Here is a 19,307-nt window from a genome sequence, read left to right as displayed (position 1 = left end):
GATAGTGTGTTACTTTTGCATTTGTGTGATGTCTGGGTGTTTTTAAAATGTTGCTTCTTTTATTGCCTTTTACTTCAGCATGTAAAAATCAAGATCTCTTTCTGCATAGACCGGCCTTTTTAAATCTGTTTGTGCAGTCTGGTATTAATGTTTGCGCAGGAGTTTGAGCTTTTCCATAAACTTGGACTGGTTTGCTTTTCTGTTCGAGGTCAGCTTGTCAACATGTTTTCTTTTCCTAAATCTAACCAGGCATTTTTGACTTGTGAGTGTGGATCAGATTTCAAGATGTAGCTGGAAAATATTACCATTCTAGATGGCGAACAAGGGTCAGCTGTCTCCTTGCTTTGGGATAAGCGTTGTTCAAAATGGGGACCAACTAGTGGCTAAATCTAACAGCTTGTGCAGTTGGTGGGAGTCTTCCATTAGACTTTTAGACTGTGTTAGACTTTGCCTAACGCTGGATCTGACAGTTTGAAAGACAGGAAGGAGATGTATAGATATCAGTAATGCATGGAGATTGCATGCTCACTTGTGAAACTGCTTAAGACAAACCTTTATTTCTTTCTTTCTTATTTTTCTTCTGTCACTTCTTTCCACAGGGAAAAGGTTCCCATGCACGTCTTTAGCCCCAAATACACAAAATTACGTGACTGGCACCATGAAGTCTCAGCACGTGTTCTTAATGTCCAGTGATTTTACCCAAGTTGCAAAAGCAAAATACAAACACTTCTTTTCTTCTTTTCCATCTGCTTTGCAAAAAAAAAAAAAAAAAAAAAAAAAAAGGAAAAAAAAGAAAAAATATATTTCACTAGCCTTACTGCGAGAGAACTTCTAGCCTTTTCTATACTTTTCTAACACTTTCCTACTGATGTATAAAAAATGAGATGAAAATGTTTTTGTGCTAATCACTAGTTGACAAAAAAAAATACGTATTTAATGCAGAACAACTTGGGTGGTTGAATCTCCCAGAGAGGGAGAGGAGATGGCTGTTGCTGTTCTTTTTGCCTTAAAGGAGTCTTGCATTGCTAAGTTTGAATTACTGTAGGTTGTTAGAAAGCAGATAACAGTGAACAAGAGAATAAGAAATGGTATTTCTTTGATTCGGGGGTGGGGAAAAGGATGAAGAGGGCTGTCTGCATCTACTTCGGACTATGGTACTTAGCAGGATAATTGTCTTGGATTTCACTACATTTTCAGCAGATCAATTTTAGAGTGGTTGTAAATGTTTTACAAAGTAGAGCAAGGTGACAAGCTGCTTTTAATCAAATGAAAAAAAAAAAAAGCAAAATAAATTAAAAAAAAAAAATACCAGTTGCCAACCCCAGTACAAGCTTAGTATAAAGATTCTGCTGCTTTAAATAGTAACTTGTTTATATCATGAAAAAATTAGGAAGAAATAAACAGAATGTTGCCGTGTACCTGTAAGAGCTTTAACACAGCCTCTAACAGGAGCAAGATAAGACAGTAGTATTTATTTATTTCAGAGTGAATCTCTTAGGATTTCTTGTGTTTATAAAAGCTTCCTGGCTCTATCGTTCTCCTGTAAAATAATGTATTATAGTAGCTACACATTCATTAATTTATGCTTTCTGAAGCTTGAAGAGTATTTTAATAAAAGTTGCTTTTAACTTAGTGATGTCTCTTTTCTTCTGAGTCTCTCGGACTCCTTGAGTAGTCTTCTCATGCAAGGGGCTATAATTTCATTACACCTTCACAAGTTGTAATAAGAGGAACAATTACATCCCTTCTGCATACTAGAAACAGTCTGAACTGTACAATAATATCAAAGTAACAGTTTCTGATCATGTTTAAAAAAAAAAAGTGTCTTTTTTGTGTTTTGAGAATTGTCACAAGATTCACAGAAATCAATAAAATGTTTGACCTTTTGCGGGACAGCAGAAACAAGAACTTAGTTAAGTAAAGCTCACTGCCAACTTTTGCAACATTTTTTGAATCACAGAAGTTTCAAACCTCAAAGGTGAACTGTGAAACACACATAAAAGCCCAATCATTTGTAATTACCTAATGCGAACCACTGCCATTGGCTTGTAGCTTGTGCAGCAAATCTACACGTTGTTCTGATGAAACTGGTCCCGTGAATAGACTTGACGTTCACTGTAAACACTTCTGCAGAAATAGTAGGGTAGTGTTTTTTGACTTTTTTTTTTATTTCACAACTTGTGAGAACTGAAGTGGATTGAGACCTTTGATGAAAGCACTTTAAGCTTGCGTTTCCTTTTCAGATTGTTTATACTGATACACAGTACAGTAGCTTACTGTATTTGTCATTTTATCTTTAGGGAAAACCAAACAGAAAATGGAGAGCTCAGGTAATAGCCAAGTTATTTCACACTAACAAGTCACTGATGTGGATGCTTAACGACGCACATCATAAAGTAAAATTAAATTTTTACTAATGACAGAAAAAGTCTTCTCACATCTTACACAACTTTTGGTTTAACTCCTTAGGGACAGATGTTGAAAATACTCACTTTGATAATTTCACTGAAGGCTGTTTTGATTAGAAGTGCCAATCAGCTTGATTTTTCTCTGCCAAGTAACTCAGTTGTCTGAGTACTGTGTATTAAAACCAAGCATTTCTGAAGTGCACATATACCGCAATATAATCATTTGACAGAATACTGTATAATGTAAGAATGTAAAACTGTGAAAATTGTTCTACTGAGTTTAAAGAATTTCTTATGAATGGAAAGGAAGTCATGAGTTTCACAGAATATCAATACAATGAAAACTGAAAGATTATCACTTAGATTTTCTGTGACATTTTCTCTGTGTGGTTAGAATGGTTTAACCTTCAAGTATTTTTGTATTTTGGAGATGTTCCTGAATGAGAGGTAATAAGAATACCTTCATGTTGCTATTTAACACACCACTATGTTTATATTTCTTAGTAATTTTGTCCCTTTGAAGGTTGAGTTGCTTTGCTGAAAAATGGAAGAAAAAGCCTCTCTAAATAATCCAAAGCATACAAGTCTCTGTTTTAATTAAAAGTAAATATAGACAGTCATGGAGTCTGTCTATGGTGGGTGTGAGAATAGTTTGAGAAAGGCAACCTAATATAAATTCATAGTAACAAAACACTAGTTCCTAAAAATGTTACATGAATGCGTAAAACGGATTTCACTCTCTGCTGTAAAGTTGTCATCTCTTCACCCAGTATCTCCATTGCACAACACTTGTTGACATTAAATTTTGGACTTCATTACTGTTTCCAAAACAATGGACTGCTTTTCCATTTGGATGTGGATAACATGCCTTAGCTCATGTCTGATTCCTAGTATGTGTCTGATCTTTGAAAAAAATTCTGAAAAATCCTGTTTTTGATATAAATGAATTAACTTAAATGTGATTACATAGAACAGAGAATATGAAAAACAATGGAATAGAAATTTCCATCAGTAATCTGCAGACAATATACCAATTTAATAATACTACAACTTTTCAGGCATTGTCTAAGACAAATAGATATTTTTTTAAATTATTATTTATTCCTAAATTGTAGCCTGCTAGTGATATTTATGTGGATATATATATATTTTTTTTTCTTTTCCACTACTTCTTTTCAGCACAGGAAATTGGAATAGAGAGCCCTCAGTGAAATGTGTAAATTGCAACTTTTAAGCAAGATACTTAAAGTTTAGAAAGGCAAAGTCTGGCCTTTATGTAAAGCTAATTTGCATGTTTTAGGAACTGATTAGTTCTAACTGCACAGTACTCTCTTTCAAAGTATGTTGATGTTCACCTTTAACAATCTAATTTTGAGACACAGGTTTGTTTTTTGGCCTTAAGACATAAAGTCAGCTCACTATTCTGAGTGAAGATGTGTCTGGATTTTTCCAGATCTATAGTTTAGCTAATCCACAGCCACTGGAAAATATTTGTCCTACTCTTGGTCAGTACTGAAATAACCTGTCATAAATCATGTGATTCTTTTACTTTTCCCTTTGTGTTATAAATACTTGTAAAGCATACCTGCAGATCTGCATAATGGAGCAGGAGCCCAGGATATTTCTACTAATCTGAGTAAAAACTCCGTAGCTACTCAGGCTTTGGAGATACCATCTGTACCAGAATTTCCATCTACACCTTTACCACCTATGAGGTCTGCTACCTGGTCTTTCCTAAATCATCTGTTCATTAATTCTTGGCACTCAATATGGGTCTCTGCTTTATTAAGATTCATAATTCTGCATGCTAATTTAAATAAAAAATAAACCTGACTTATGTGACTTAGTCTGCTCAAAACTTGTGCTCATAACTCCTCTCTACCTTGTAGTTCACTTTTACTTCTGTGTATTGCAGTGAGATTTCTGGTGGGTGCTTTTCTTCAAGTAGATAGCCTTTAGTGCAATATGTTTTAGATTATTTTCTTGTCCAAACTGGAAAAAAAAAAAAAGCACACATATATTAAAAAATATTAAGTAACCTTCTAACCTTCACAAAACTAATATCCTAAAAAAGTTGCAGCAAAATGTATATAAAAATTCAAGGAGTGAAATCCCATCATCACTTGTGGCTCTTTCTTTTCCGGTATTTCCTAAAAGGTTTCCATCACATAGTACAATACCAAATACGTGTTTTCTATATTTGTCAATGTAAAATACTGCTGGGTTTTCTAAGTTTACAAGAAGCAGGACATTTCCCAACCTTCACTAAAAGTGTGACACGTTCCTCATTTTGTCCCCTGTTTTTATTTTGCTATAAACTGCAGGTTTTTACAATTCACTTATGTTTTTGAGTACGTCTTCTTTTCAGCATACTGTTTCAGTATGGATTAAAAATCTCTTTGTGTGTTTTGTTACTGTGAATGGAGTGAAAACGGTGCTAGACCAGAATCTGCAGCTGCTTTTCTGCCGATAGCAGAGTCCTCCCATTGCAGTGCCCCCTCTCCCAGACCTGCTGAACATGTTGCTGCAACATCTTCGGGGAGGTAAATCATTCAGAGGTGGTTTCCATTCATTTGTGATCTGTCTATATACTGTTCTAGCCCAGATTTTGTTATCTTAGGGGAGAGAGGGTTGTCTGTCATTCACTTAAAAGCGGCTCATTAATGTTGTGTTCATTAGGGATATTCCTGATAATGGCAGAAAGAGGATGGTGAAGAGCAGTAAAATATAGCTGAGCAGATTCATGAACAGTTTCATGGAGATGTTAAAAACAAAAACAAAACAAACAAACAAAAAAACGTAGTACATATCGATATGTTGTCAGTAGAGTCCCTTTCATCTCCTGAGGGGCATAATGGTTCACTCAACTCACAAGTAGTTCAGTGTTGTTTATATTTTTCTAACATACAGAAAAGTGCCTTTAAAAGTAGTAATTTTTTTTAAGGAGGATGATGTTTTTCATAACACTGTACTGTACTATGATGCCATCAAAGAAAACAAAGTTATTTGGAAAATATCCCAACACTGGCTTTGGATAGATTCACTGGCAGTGAAACCTGATGTTTTGGAGGTCATCTTTGGGTGTAAGGCTGTGACAGTAAATTTTTTTAACACTATTATTGAAATTAAATAACATTTTTTGACAGATTCTGTATCACAGTTCAGGAGGGATTTTTATTTATTTATTTATTTTCTTTTCAGATAGCTTATGATCATTCACACACAAACATAAAGTTCTAATACTAAACAAAGCTGCTGTTTAAAAAGAAAAAAAAAAAGATTGTATTCTTTTTCTTCCTGTGTGGGAATGAGAGAAGAGAAATCTTTAACAACTAGAAAAGATGTTTTATCTTAGGGTGGGTTGCACTAAGTGCTGTTTCCTGTCTTTTACTTCCACTGCAATGTTTAAGATCCTCTTAATGAAGAACTTGTGCTTAACCGCATTTGCACTTATTCTCGTGCTAGGTGATTATCAGAGTACAGGTGGACTTAGCAATGGGGAAAAGAGGACTTTTGGGAGGAGGACTAGCACCTTTTTTTTCACATTTGACCCCCCAGATTGACACTTTGCACACTTTATTCCCATCCTTGGGAATGATGAAAGGCCGGTAGCTTCATCAGGGACAACAGCACTGACTTCATTAACATTCACCTGCAAGTCTTGACAGGCAGACACATAGACACGCTCACACTCATGAATGTTACCCCTTGTAAGCAGTCTTGATTACTTTTACCCTTTTAAAAATTGCCTGTTAATGTAAGGATTCATCTGGTCCAGGGTCTTCTGCCTTCTTGACTGGCCATAGAGATGCGGCTTCAAATCAAAAGTATTAAACCATATCCAGAGTAACTGTTTCACAGACAAACAGAAGACAGTCATCAGGATGATGGCATGGTCATTTAAATTCTAGATATCAACCTGAATCTTAGTGATCCTGCTCAGGAAGTGATGTATCAAGCTAGGTGAGATATTCTTGTCCTTGCAGTTTATAAGGCATGACAGGACTGCTTGCAGTGGTAACCTAAGAGTACTGTGTTAGCACAAGAAGTCTCTCCAGTTGGGTAAGTTCTTCATCTGCGGTGTGACTGACAAGGTAATATAGGATGGTTTTGGAGTTTTGAGGGTTTTCTTTTCCCAGGATAGATTGTCTAGTAAGTTGTTGCCATGCTCTTCACTTCGCCAGAGAGCAGAGTTCACTTTCAGAGACACTCAATTTGATCCATTTGGCGTTATCAGAATTTCACTGTTTGTGTAACTGGTTTGGGAAGACTTCAACTCCATCACAAGATACCAGTATGTCAGGGTAGGCACAGGAACAGCTTTTGAGTAGCAGATAGCATGGTCATTTGTAGGACACCAGGGGGCAGCTTAGATCCCTAAATAGTTCACAGATATTTCACAGTAACTGCAACAAACAAAAGAGTATTTCCAGTAAATTTAACTTTCTTGGGGAACTTCCTACTTTTCAGCAGTTGTGCTTGATAACAAACAGAAAACTCCTTGTTTTATTTCACAAAAGTTTTGCACCTTCAGCTCTACCTGGGCCTACAGTGCAGGTTGTGCTCCCTTGGTGTCTGACCGAAGTGCACCTGCAAGAGAAATGTGAACTGAGAAAATAAGGCTTCTGTGTGTCTGAGCAAGTAATATCATTGTGCCTTCTCCTGAATACTTCTGTTCTTTGCTAATGAAATGCAGTCCCTAGAGGGAAGAAATAAAAAGCAATTCAATAATCGATTTTCATCTCTACCAGTGAAAATCTAGTGTGATGACACATACGGAACTGCAGATGCTTTGCAGGTACTGGCACAAATACCATCTTCTGAGTACTGAGAAGTTCTTAGTTCCAAATCTTTCCAAAGTTCCAGTTCTTTCCAAATCCCAGCTCTGGATCCTGTGTCCAGGGAGAGTAAATTAAAGTCTCCTGTCTTTCTGGACCTGTGGCTACAAGTTTATTATAGATTAACTTAGCAAGTAAGCAGCTTGAACCATGGAAAACTGGGAAAGGACAATTCCATCCCTCTCCATCCATCTGCTTTGTTCGAGGCTCTTGTTTTATCTGGAAATTAAAATACTGTTCTTTGCCTCAGTTTCATCTCTTGTTTCATTTTATTTCTTTGTTATAGTCATTCAAAGATGATGGAGAAGGTGGAATTTATTTGAAGCTGTGGAGGATTTGTGGGAGGTTATTTACAGAAAGACTTCTGTGTATAGCTTATATCACAGGTGTGTAGAGGAATCTGGAAGGGACTTCCTTTGTAGCCTGGCTTCCTCTTATCTTACTGAATTCTCACGTGGATATTCTCCTTCGCAGACCAGTCAGACTCAAGGTATAGTGCTTGTGTGCCTACGTGAGGCTCTTATAAAACAAATTAATTCTGACATTTGGTTTTGGTTTTGGAATACAGAAGTAGTTTAGCATGATTTTCTTTCTCATTGATTTTTTTCCCCAATATTTTTCAAATGCATTATACGGCTAAGTTTTCAAACTGCTTTAAGCAAGATGTGAATCTTCTCTTTCTTTCTGTTTTTTCCCCTCCTTAAGCTAGGTATGCTTTGAGTGTATCTTAAGGCAGGTTTATATCAACATTTTCATTCAATTACTGTGCACTGAGAAAAAAATCCAAAAACAACACTGGAGGGGATGGCAGGATACACATATAGACAGTCTTTCTGTCCCTTGACAGAGATACAGATGACCAGCTTTTTACAAAATGAATCTTTTTTTTTTTTGGAAAGCTTTCTGAAATGTGCCAGGAAGGACTGCGTGGGACTAGTGTTTTGTGCTGTATCACCTGGCAGCCAGTGCTCTCCTTGGAGCAGATGTTTGGATTACTTCTGCTCGAGGCAACACAATTATCATTTCAGAATTTGCATTCAGTAGGTTCTGCTATGTTACAAAGACTGTTACTGGCCACAGTTTTTGAAATATCCGAATTTATTTCATCAATGTACCTTTTAAAAACATTTAATTACAGTTATATTTGGCAGCTCCTGTTAGAAGCAACCTACTGATGTGTTAGGTACTATGCAACTTGTTCCTCACCATAGTGTGGTACAGCCACTTTTACAAAATATTGAGGCAGTTTGTTTTTTTCTTCTGCTTTCTCTCCCAGTGCAAATTCATTTCAAATATCACATGTGATATTAAAGAGGAGATTGATAAACGTACAGTGGTTAACATACTGATTTGAGGCAAAATTATCGTAGCTGAAACTAATCTGAAAAGGTGGTTCAGAATGAGAGCCAACATATCTGTTCAAGCAGTAAAAAAAAGTATAGGAGTATTTCCTACTCAAGATGGGCAGAAATCCGAGCAGCTTTTGCAGAACTGGAGAAGGAAGGATTAGCATAGAGTGTGGGAAGGAGAACATAATTACATAAATTGCGTGATCCAGTCAAAGCTATATATAATTTTGTTTCTCTCCTCAGATGAGAGGCCATTTGTACAGGAAATATATTTGGTCTTTATGTTTTGTTATTGAGCTGGTATTACTGCTTACAGCACTCCTTAGGGTTGGGAGTACATCCAAAGCTGATCTCCAAAAATCCTGTGTTGTATAAAATGGCAACTATCAGAAATCAATAGGGACTAATTGCTGGGTACCATGTCAGATTTTAAATAATGCAGGTATGGGCCATCCAAAGGCCAGCCGAATTGCTTTTGCCAATAAGGCCCCACATTCACTCTCAATGACTGGCATAGATGATTATTTTCCTAATGGGCTCCATCTTTTCTTGGCTGAAGCTCTGTGATTCGTACCACCCACTACTGAACCACCAAGCTGCAAAATGTATGATCTGTATTTCATTACTGGCTTAAATCTTGGCTTACTGCTTATACGGCAGACTCCATCATATAGAGCATAATACCTTTTTTTTTTTCTTTTTTTAATTGTCATTTTATTTCTTTAGCGAAAGCTTAAACTGGTCATATGGCAATATAGTCAATTACTATAATTTATAGTGAATTATTACTCAATTTCATATATGTATTATCCCCCTATAAGCTTAACAACAGTGAAAGATTTAGGATCAATTACAGCCTTTCCAGGAAGTTTAAAAAAGTCACCTTAAATAGTCATCCTGGCAACTTTAGACTCTGTAAACCACAGAATCTGGCACTTCCTGAGGAATAAAACTATTACAAAGTAGATCTAGTGCCAACAAGTCTTTAGACTACTCTATTATATAAATGCTTTTTACAGGCTTACAGATCTACTTTTATCGTTTCATTAATGAAATTATTCCCGATAGTCATAAAAGCAAATAGTTAGTTTTAAATAGTAAGTATCAATCCAGATTTTTGTTGTGTACCTTCTGATTAGCAGGCAGCCAAGCATATTCTTTGCCAAAACTGTAGTCTCCAAGAGAGTCTTACTCCTTTTCTCACTGCTGCCAAAGCAAGTCAAAAATGGGAGTACAATGAGTTTGTATGTCTGAATAAGATTTGGAGTTGGCTTGCCGTCTGCTTGCTCTGCCTTTAGAGCACATACCCGGTGTGATTCATTCCTATTCTCCTTGCCTACTTCATGCCCCTTTTTATGACTTACAAAGCTTCACAAATATGTTTTATGGAGTTATAGATGACCTGAGGGCAACTCCAGAAAAGGCCGGATTTTCTGAAAACCCCTGTTTTGTTGTGAATTGTTTTAACTGCTGCCATACTTTCCTAAAGTCAGACAGATCTCCTTTTTGGCAGATTTGACATCTTCATCAATTTTCCTAAACAGATTGCCTCATCAGAGTCATAATACAAAAGGGAACCTTGAAAAGACAAGAGCTGCTCATTTAGTTGGAAAACAATGTCAGGCTGGGGAGAACAGGATGTTCCAGGCTACCCAAATGGAAACCACCAGATCCTTTATGGTTGTCTTTGGTTACAAGCAAGAAGAAGTAAAATACAGGGGGAAATATTGCTCAGTGAATACTTATTTTCTTTCTGCTTTCTCGGACTTAAGAAAACTTTTGTTTGAGAATCCTTTGGAAACCTGACCCAAGTGTGTATCTCATCCCCCTACAATTGGTCAGGTTTTAAATACCTGAATCCAAGTAGCCACAGTGTCTAAAGTGTGATCTGCTTATGCTAGGTAGAGTTTTTAATATACTTGTGTTCTCATTCAAGTATATTGTATGTTTTTAGAGTAATTAATTTGAGCTATCCTAATAGTTTGTTTTTGAGGTTAAGCAAGGCTAGTTTTAAGCTCTCAAGCTTCAGCTCTAAAAAATGTCCCGAAGAATCCATTTCAGAATGGTCTAATTCCTGGAGGGTGAATGTTTGGTTCCTAGGGAAGAAAAAGAAAGCCCTTAAGAGCTACTTGCTTATTCTCATTATCAAAGTCTCAAGAAGACCAGCTAGAAGGAGTTGTCCATTGCTGTATGGTATTCTTATATCAAACGAGAAATTTCCTCTGAGTATGTAGTCTCATTACAATTACTTCTTGTCAAACTAAAACCAACTAGGAGAATAACTCCCGAGTTGCCTGCTCCCGATTCAGCAGTCCTTCTGCCAAGCGCAGCTGGTACAGAGCCTCCGCTCCCTGCAAAGTGCAGTGTGGCCACGCAGACCCCGGAGCCCCCTCTGCCCACCCCTGCATCTGTGCAGCCACCTATTGCAGCCCTGTCTGTGGAAGCAACTCTCGTGGAGCCTCCCCATCCTGCCAGGTACAAGGATACCCACCACAAAAAGGCACAATTGAAACTCTATTTTTACTCATGGTTTCACCTGATTTTTTTTGATGTCAAGGTGGAGCAGTTCACAGGCAACTCTTGACCCTCATGCTGCTCTGGAAATTAGCATAACAATTAGCAACTAGAGTAGCTATTAGACAAAATTTGGAAGAGTACTTCAGAAATCATAGTGGCCTTTAGATAGAGATGGAGAAACTAAAATCATGGGTAGGAGATTTGATAGGAAGGTGACTTTGCTGAAGGAAGCTGATGATATGAATTGAATATGTGGTATTGAAGTATGGAAGGAAAAGGTGAAATAAGATTTCAGGGGAAGGTGTAGCACAGTGCAAGTAATATATGGTTCTTTGATGTTAAGCATTTTATTTACATGCCTTTCAGAGGTTTGTCACCCTTTTTATAATAGGCATATTTTTGAATTGACCAGTAGGCTGAAGTTTCTGGGGAAGAGTATAAATGTTAACTTGTAAAGTGACAGGACATTAATTATTCTTACCAGTTACCAATAGGGAAAGATAGCTCCCAGCACCCCCACCCCTCAAAAAAAAAAAAAAAAAAAAAAAAAAAAAGAGTGGGTGGAAAAATAAGAAAAGTCCTTATTGGAGTGGGCACTGGGTACAAGAATGGGGGGGATCTGGGTATCTGGGTTCATTTAATTTTAAGAACCCATTTGTAGAGTCTTTCTAACATGCAGATTGGCATGCTAGTAATTAATAATCACTGATATTAAACTATACCTGTTCTTTTTTTTTATGGCTAAGGAGGGCTTTTAAAAATCCTTAAATGAACTCCTCTTGAGCTTTAGCTACCATTGCCGAAGGCGTAATAAGTGTTCAATTAATGAATTTTTTTTTTCTCTTACTGCTTTTGGGCAGGCATGATACATCTATCTCTACTTGTGAAACGAGTTCTTTCAGTAAAATTTCAAGCAGTCAGTCTAAACCATCCGTAAGTCATTCAAGGTAAATCTTTCAAAGTATGAGTACAGCAGACTGCCTAGGTGTAAGCAAGGTTTTCAGGCAGAATTTCTGCATGTAAATCCAAGCAGCAATGTACAAATGACATTGTTTGGAGTTTTTTTTTTACTTCTGAAGTGATTGAAAAATACACAGAAATTGTGTGGACATAGTCTTGACATTTTAAGATAGAGGTGGGGTTACGGATTCAGTATTGTAGAGTTGACTTTGGAGCCATCATGTTTTTTCATGGCTCTTGCCTCTTCACATTCCTTCTACTTTAGGTAATAATTAGGGGAAATGCAAAGGGGCATGAGGAACATGCTGAATTTTGAGAAGGTGGCTAAAAATATACCTGCTGAAGTTGTATCAGCAAATATTGCAAAGTCTTTTATGTAAAAAAAACTTACTTTCAGGTAACTTACTTTCAGGCCTCCTTCTGTCAGTACCGTGGAGAATGAGTTAGGTCCACGTGGGCCATCAGTCATGGGCAGAGGATTCAGTGGGAACAACCCAGGGGTGAGAGAGAGTCTGGGATGAGCAATTTGAAGGCTGATAGATGTGGTGAATGGAAAGTTTTTTTTGTAGGTAAAATCAGAATTGCTGCTTTCTGTGTTAGTGTTCAGGGGGCTAATATGGTGCCCTGACATCTCTATGAGCTGGGAACCTACAATAGCATCACTTTATGGTGGTTAGGGCAGTCTAGTATTGTGCTTTGTCAATCTTTTCTGCTTTCTCTGTGTTCTCTGTTGGTTCAAAGTTTGTGTGCTAGAACAGTACTGCTGGGAAGTCCTTTGGGAAGTCTGCCCAAGCCTGGACCTGCTTCTGTTCCCGTTTTTTCTCCTTTCAAGCAGAGATCAAAAATTAAGAGCATGGCTGCTGCTGCTGTGTCTGCTGCCATTGCTGTCCGGGCCAGGTAGACATCAACTTTAATGGAACTTTTACAGCTTAGTTTAAGAAAATTCAGGCTCAGACAAGAATAATTGCTCCCTGGCAGGATTGCAAAATCAGCTCTTTCACAACAGCATGGTGGCAACTCTTTAGAATATGTCCAAGGCTCCTGAGTCCTTTTAGCTTAGCTCCAAACTGCTCTGAACCTTGGTGAGTAATTCTGCTTCTCTGATCCTTGTGATATCCATGGTTCAGTCATTTTCATCAATTGAAAATAACAATTAAGTGATATGGGTGCCAAAGAATAATCTGCATCTTTAAATAACTTCTGGATGCTGAAGACAGTAGAGAGAGTTGCATCTATATCTTTAGTATATTACTCTTTGTAAGGGGCTATTAAGACCAGTGGTCTCAGCGTTGTTGGTTGTACACCTCAATCATGTACACCTCAAATGTGCACTCCCAATATGTGTATTTATTACTTCCTAAAATATTAGTAAAGTAGTTCATGCATATAATTTATATACATTATAAAACATACACAAAAGCAGAAATTAGAAAAGGTGAGAAAAAGATTAAATAAACACATTTTTTTTAATGGTAAAAATATATATGCTTTTCACACTGCAGTGGGATTTTTGGGCACATCAGGATGTGTGCATGCCACTTTGGAGACTGCTTTAGATGGCATTTCTAAGTTAGTCATTCAAGGTTCAGTTTATCCATACTGCTACAGAATTTGTAGAACTTCTCATTTTTTTGGGCTTCCAGTTAGTCCCAGCCAACTTGAACTCTGTTCAGTCAGCTAGTTTGTTTACACGGTCTTTTTAAATGCTTGTCAGACTCTCTGAACCTAGCGTCTACCGTTCGCTCTTGGATGCCCTGCTCATCACCCCTGTCACTAAACCTCCTCTGCAAGCCATTGGGCCCTCCAGGAAGTCAACAAGTGCTCTGGAGCTGCAAAAGAGCAAAAGGTATCGTCTGAGTGCTGCACAAGGTTGGCACCGAGGACTCGCAAGAAACCGGCTTCTCCTTCAAAGCCTGTTTCTATCGTCTGCATGTTTTCAGCAGTCTGTTTGTTGTGGTTTTTGGCACGATGTCCCCTGATCCTGAATCCTGTTGGTTTCACCTCTTTGCAGAACTAATCTGCACCTTGGTCCTGCCGGTGTTGTTTGTGCAAATTCACCCTACTAAGCAAAGCGGGCATCTAGTGCACTTCTGAGATGCACGGTGCTGTTTGTGTTGCATTCAGAAGCTCACGGGGGAGGCACTGTCACTCCAAATAGCTGACTGGAGAAGAAACAAGATATTCTGGCTCAAAACCTCTACCCAGATGAATTATTTGCAACAGTTCTTTGAGCAAGCAAGCCGTGTGTTAGGCTGTGAGGGTGCTCCTGGAACAAAGAGCTGCTATTTTTCAAAGCCCATTTTTAATGTATGAAATCAAATAACTGGCATGTGGTGCAGCAAATAAGTGTTTTAAAAAATTATTTGCTGTCTAGACTCTTTGTTCCAACATTGATTCTGTTCAGTGCGCAGGACTTCTTGTTTCCTGACTGCAGCTATGTTAACACTACCTCCTGTGAAAAGCTGCTTTTATGTAATTGACTTCAGCCTCAAAGGAGAGAAACTTTGGGCGTATTTTAAAGGACAGTACATAGTAAGTTGTACTAGGGAAGAAATAATCTGTGTATTTTCATGTACTTGCATTTTCACAAGAATCATACCCTTAAGGAGATAAAGCCCAATTAAAGATAGAGCTGAGATCCACTTGATGTAAAAAAAAAAAAAAAAAAAAGAAAAAGAAAAAGAAAAAAAAAGTCACGTGTTAGTTCTTTGCCTCCTATTTCATGGCTTGCAGGGTGACCTGAGTCACTAGAAAAGGCTAAAGCAGCCCTGACTTCAGGGAGGAAAATGGTGATATTAGACACACACAGATCATCTTTTCCTTTTATCTTTTTTTTTTTTTTTTTTTTTTTTTTCTTGTGTGTGTGTGTTCTTGCATCCAAAGGGAAATCTTCTGTAGCAATTCTGATATCTGTGTACTGCTGGTAAAGTCCAGGACGTGCTGCCAGCACAACTTCAGTCTTCATCTATGCTCTTTGTTTGCTGATATTTTAGTAAAGAAAATACTGGTAGTGAAAACAAATTCTCTGATTTTCCTTTTTTTCCTTCACTCACTGATGTGCAGAGTGTGTAGCATAAGCTGCAAATGAAGTTAGATTGTTTCAAGAATGTAAGCATTTGCCTTGCTGACTCTGAAGCTGTCTTTATGTTTATGCATCTTTCGCTCATGATACAGGGACAAACATATTGGGGTGACAATTTCTACTTTCCTTGTTATCAACTTGAACTTGAACTGAAGGAAGAAGAGGTTGCCAGTAGATGGAGCCATAGAAACGAGGCTTTGTGCTGCCTCATCCCAGTGAGAAAAGGAGCACAAACTCACTGTATAGATTGAGAAACATGCAGCAAAATTAGAGATAAAAGACAAATTATGCTTACAATTCACTGTCAATATGTAAATATTCTCCTGTAAGTTCAACACATAGCAATGAAAACCAATCAATTATGTCAGAAGGAGAAAAAATAATAATGCTGAAAAATATTTTAAACAGCAGCTCACTTCATCCCACAACGAAATAGCTGGTAAGGAAATAGAGCTGAAGTCCTATGTCCATAAAGAGATGAGGGTATGACATAACAGGACTTGTTACAACTTGGGATGACATACAGTAACTTGTTCAAAACAACTGGCACAACCAAGACAGCCAAGTAAATAAGATTAAACAACTTCACGTTTTGTGTTTTCCATCTCTTTGTTAAAATACCTTACATGAAAGGGTAATTTACCTGTTTTACTGAGGTAGCCGTGTTTTGTTTGCATTATCTTCAGGCTAAAACTCAAGATGGTTGCAACTACAGCAAAAACAGGGCTTAGGTCTTGTTCTGCAGTAGAGTTTCTTCGGAAGTATTTCTATTTCATACCTTTCACTTGACCATCTCTATTTCGAAAAGCTTGTTGTCTTAAACTTTGCTGAACTGGGTAGCTGCCAGAAAACTTGGCTTTTTTCTGACTGATGCAATATCACTTCTTAACTGGCTTGAAGTAGCATGAAATATCCACACGTTTACTTCTCCCAGATCCCTCAGAAATGTTTTTTGCTTGTTTTGTTTTTGTATAGCATAGCCATGCAATCTTTCACTAATTTAAGTTCATCCTGTTGGCAACAGAGCCTTAAGTTTTATAGTTCTGTGTTTTTTTATTTTCCTTTTTTTTTTTTTCTACATACATATATAAAGCAAAATAAATGTATTTATTACACTGCATTTCCAAGAACTGGAGGTCTTGCTTAAAATTAAACCGTGTGGCAAAACTCAAGTTTTGGGAGACATTAGCAGAAATGGGCATAGACATGACTTTTGCTTTACGTACCTGACACAAAGCCATGGAGAATTACTTGAAAAAAAGAGTAGCCTGGTCTTGTGAGATAATCACCAGGGTTGACTCTGAAAATATTTAGTCTGAAAGAAGTTTTGAATTGTTTCTGTGCAGACCACTGCTTATGTAAGAGTTGCATATGTCCTTACTGCAGCTCAGTATGGAAATACTTTCACCCACATGACTTTCCCTCATCTTATTCTATTTTGCACTTTCTTGCAAGTTACTGGAACACTATTGGGCGGGCTAGCATAAGATCTAAACACCAGTTTTAAAAATTGAATGAGACTGTGGGTTTCCAGAGGGATAGGAACAAGGTCAGCACTTAGTATTTATTGTCTTCTGTTTGTTTATTGTTGCACCAGACAGTTTTTGCAAAAAAGCATATGTATTCCCCCATTCATACAGTTTTATCACTGTTTTCATGCCTGGCTTTTTCTGATCTTCTGATTTGTGTGTGTGTGTGTATTTTAGAAGTTGTTTATTCAAGTTTCTGGATTATGCTTAATGCTTGCTTGGGATGAATAGATAACCAACAGGCAGCAATATTTAATACCAGGGAAATCTTAGTTGTTTGTTAAACTATTTTGGTTTTAGAAGCCATAAAGCAGAATAAAGCCTATCACATTCCACATGGTTGTGCCAGAAACCAGCAAGAGTGATTTGCTTGCTTTTTTTTTTTTTTTTTTCCCCTTTCTTCTTGTCTTGTTTTTGTCTTAAAAGATTTAGTGTTCTTAAGGGAAAATAACCTCACAGAATTCCTGGCCATGTGAAGAAAGCATTTACAGACTCTTAGATATTATATGATCTTTCCTGTCAGCAGGCTTTCTCAGACCCCAGGAGACTTGTTCCTGATTCACGCGGTCATTCTGGACAACAAGCAGGAGTTAAAATATCATTTGTAATCCAGAGAACTATTAGGAAAATGTTTATGTACCAAACTGAGCTGCTAGTACCCATTGGGGTTTGGATGATGATATTTACAGATGGATACCCTGGTATCTTGGACTTGCGTTGGAGAAAATCCTGCCAAGCCTCTAGAGCCTGCTTAGGAAAGTCTGAGATTTGTCCCTTGTTACCATTTCAGCAGTGTTAGATGTTACAGGACAGCAAGCTGTATTTCATTATCAGCTAGGACCATAGCTTCTCCTTCGGCTAATAACAGCATGAGACAGTTATCTTTTTTAAAGCACGTATTTCTGCTGGAATGCTCTGTACAGGAGTTTCCATGGAAGGATGGGCGGAGGTTTAGGCCTCTATAACCCCAAACCATGTGTTTTTCTTCTCTCTGACTTCTGGGGAGAGAGAGGAGAGGGTGTCAAAACCTCTGCATCCAAGAGGGTTTTCCACTGCTGATTTCTTGAAATGCCTCTGAAGTATACTCAGCCTCGTGTCAGTGCACGTGATTTTGGGAAGGAAGCAGGCACTGCATAGGTGCAGATATCCAGGAGTGGTCCCTGAGAAACTGGTGCTCCTTTCACGTGTGACCTGGACCTGCTTCCTTCTGCACAGGCTCCTCACCTATCACCCTTCTGTAGCATCCAGGAGGCTCTTAGTACCATGTCCTGACAGGGACTGACAGCTGGCAAATGTCTTTATCTCCCAGTCCTCCAACCAAGTAATAGCATGTAATGCAGTGTTTGATATCTGGGGAGGAAGATGAGGAGAAAGAGTCAGGAATTACTCAGTTTTTACTGGATGTTGCCTGTTTCCATAGTGTTCCTGTTGGTTAGGAAGAGCTAAGTCTGAGGAGCCTGTTGTGAGCTCTGGGTAAGTTTGTGCTGGCGCTGGATTCTGGTATGTGTCCCCAGCTCTCAGACTGAGCCCCAGAAAGTTCTTTCTTTTCCATAAATGTTGTTGTTTGCCAGTTTTCTTTGGTTGATTTTTCTGTTTCCCTTGCAAGCCACTTCCAGAATTATTTGTTTCATCTTTCTATAACTTAATAATTAAACACATCGTGGATTTTCTGGTCACAGGGCTTGAAATCAGCTGGGCTTGTGTTTCACTGTTCCTTCTTGCAGGGCTGAAAACCCTTGCCCAAAGCTTGACAGGAGAGTTTTTTTGACATCTGCTAAGCAATATCATCTTTCTTAAAATGAAAGTGACTGTCTTGGTTACATATCGTTTGTATTTTGAAGAGGGACCCAAGTAGTTTTCTACCCTAAGTTTAGAACATCATTTGCAGTGATAATGTACATTAACTTTCATCATGGAAAACTTTATTTATTTATTTTCTGTAAGTATTCATCAGGTGGAGGAGGATTATTTAAGTGTTACAGAACAGAGTTAGAAGGTTAAAACTATAGCTAGGAGATAAGCTTGGCATTATCAACAGCACAGGTGTTTTGACATTAAAATGTACTTAACCTGAACCTGACTTCTGAGTGTCACTTGGACAGTCTGAGAAATCTACTCACGTGGAGCTTGGTGAATACGCAAGCTTTATCAGTTTATCATTCCTTCCTCAGTCTTCTAATGACAACACTGAAAAAAGACAACACTGAAAAATACACTGTAGTTTTCTTCCTTAATCTATTAATTTTCTTGAATTTCTGCATTTATTTTTTTTTCTCTTTAAACCATGTATTCTCTCAGGAAAAAATCAAGGTTATTCTCAAATCTTTTTAGGCTTGCACTTACTTAAAAATCTTAAGTAACCTTAGAAACATTGTCAAAGTTTTCTTGTAATAAACGAGGAAAACATACTTTTTATTTACAATGTGAAGCTCAGCTTAACTTAAAAAAATAAATAAATAATCATACAAGAGCATCATTCTTTTGGTTGGCCTCATGAACCATTTTTTTTTTCTGCCTGGTATGAGAACAAAGATTTAATAGTAAGAACAACAGTCTGGGTCATCACTGTACAATATCTTAGTGCGCTACAAAACAGTAGCAGAGCTAATTTTGGGGTTTGTAGA

General features: G+C 37.7%; 1 protein-coding gene across 14 annotated transcripts in view; it reads left to right on the top strand.

The window, feature by feature from the left end:
* Window positions 1–19,307, top strand: part of PDLIM5 (PDZ and LIM domain 5) — a 129,708-nt gene that overhangs the window by 78,729 nt on the left and 31,672 nt on the right. For 3 of the 14 annotated variants that reach the window (XM_072037019.1, XM_072037020.1, XM_027455595.3), the window contains exon 9: window positions 600–1,632. The exons of 4 other annotated variants lie outside the window; for them this stretch is intronic. In XM_072037019.1, coding sequence (XP_071893120.1) covers window positions 600–693 — 94 coding nt within the window. In that variant the 3' untranslated portion in view covers window positions 694–1,632. Of the gene's footprint in view, window positions 1–599; window positions 1,633–2,300; window positions 2,331–3,988; window positions 4,124–4,825; window positions 4,952–10,869; window positions 11,071–11,972; window positions 12,060–12,813; window positions 12,970–13,786; window positions 13,919–19,307 lie in introns of those variants that run through there. 7 more of the 14 variants (XM_038177793.2, XM_072037009.1, XM_072037010.1 and 4 more) reach the window with 7 other exon arrangements.

This window comes from Anas platyrhynchos, chromosome 4 (genome assembly GCF_047663525.1).
Source record: "Anas platyrhynchos isolate ZD024472 breed Pekin duck chromosome 4, IASCAAS_PekinDuck_T2T, whole genome shotgun sequence".
Classification (NCBI taxonomy): domain Eukaryota; kingdom Metazoa; phylum Chordata; class Aves; order Anseriformes; family Anatidae; genus Anas; species Anas platyrhynchos.
This window is presented reverse-complemented; position numbering and strand designations above follow the sequence as displayed.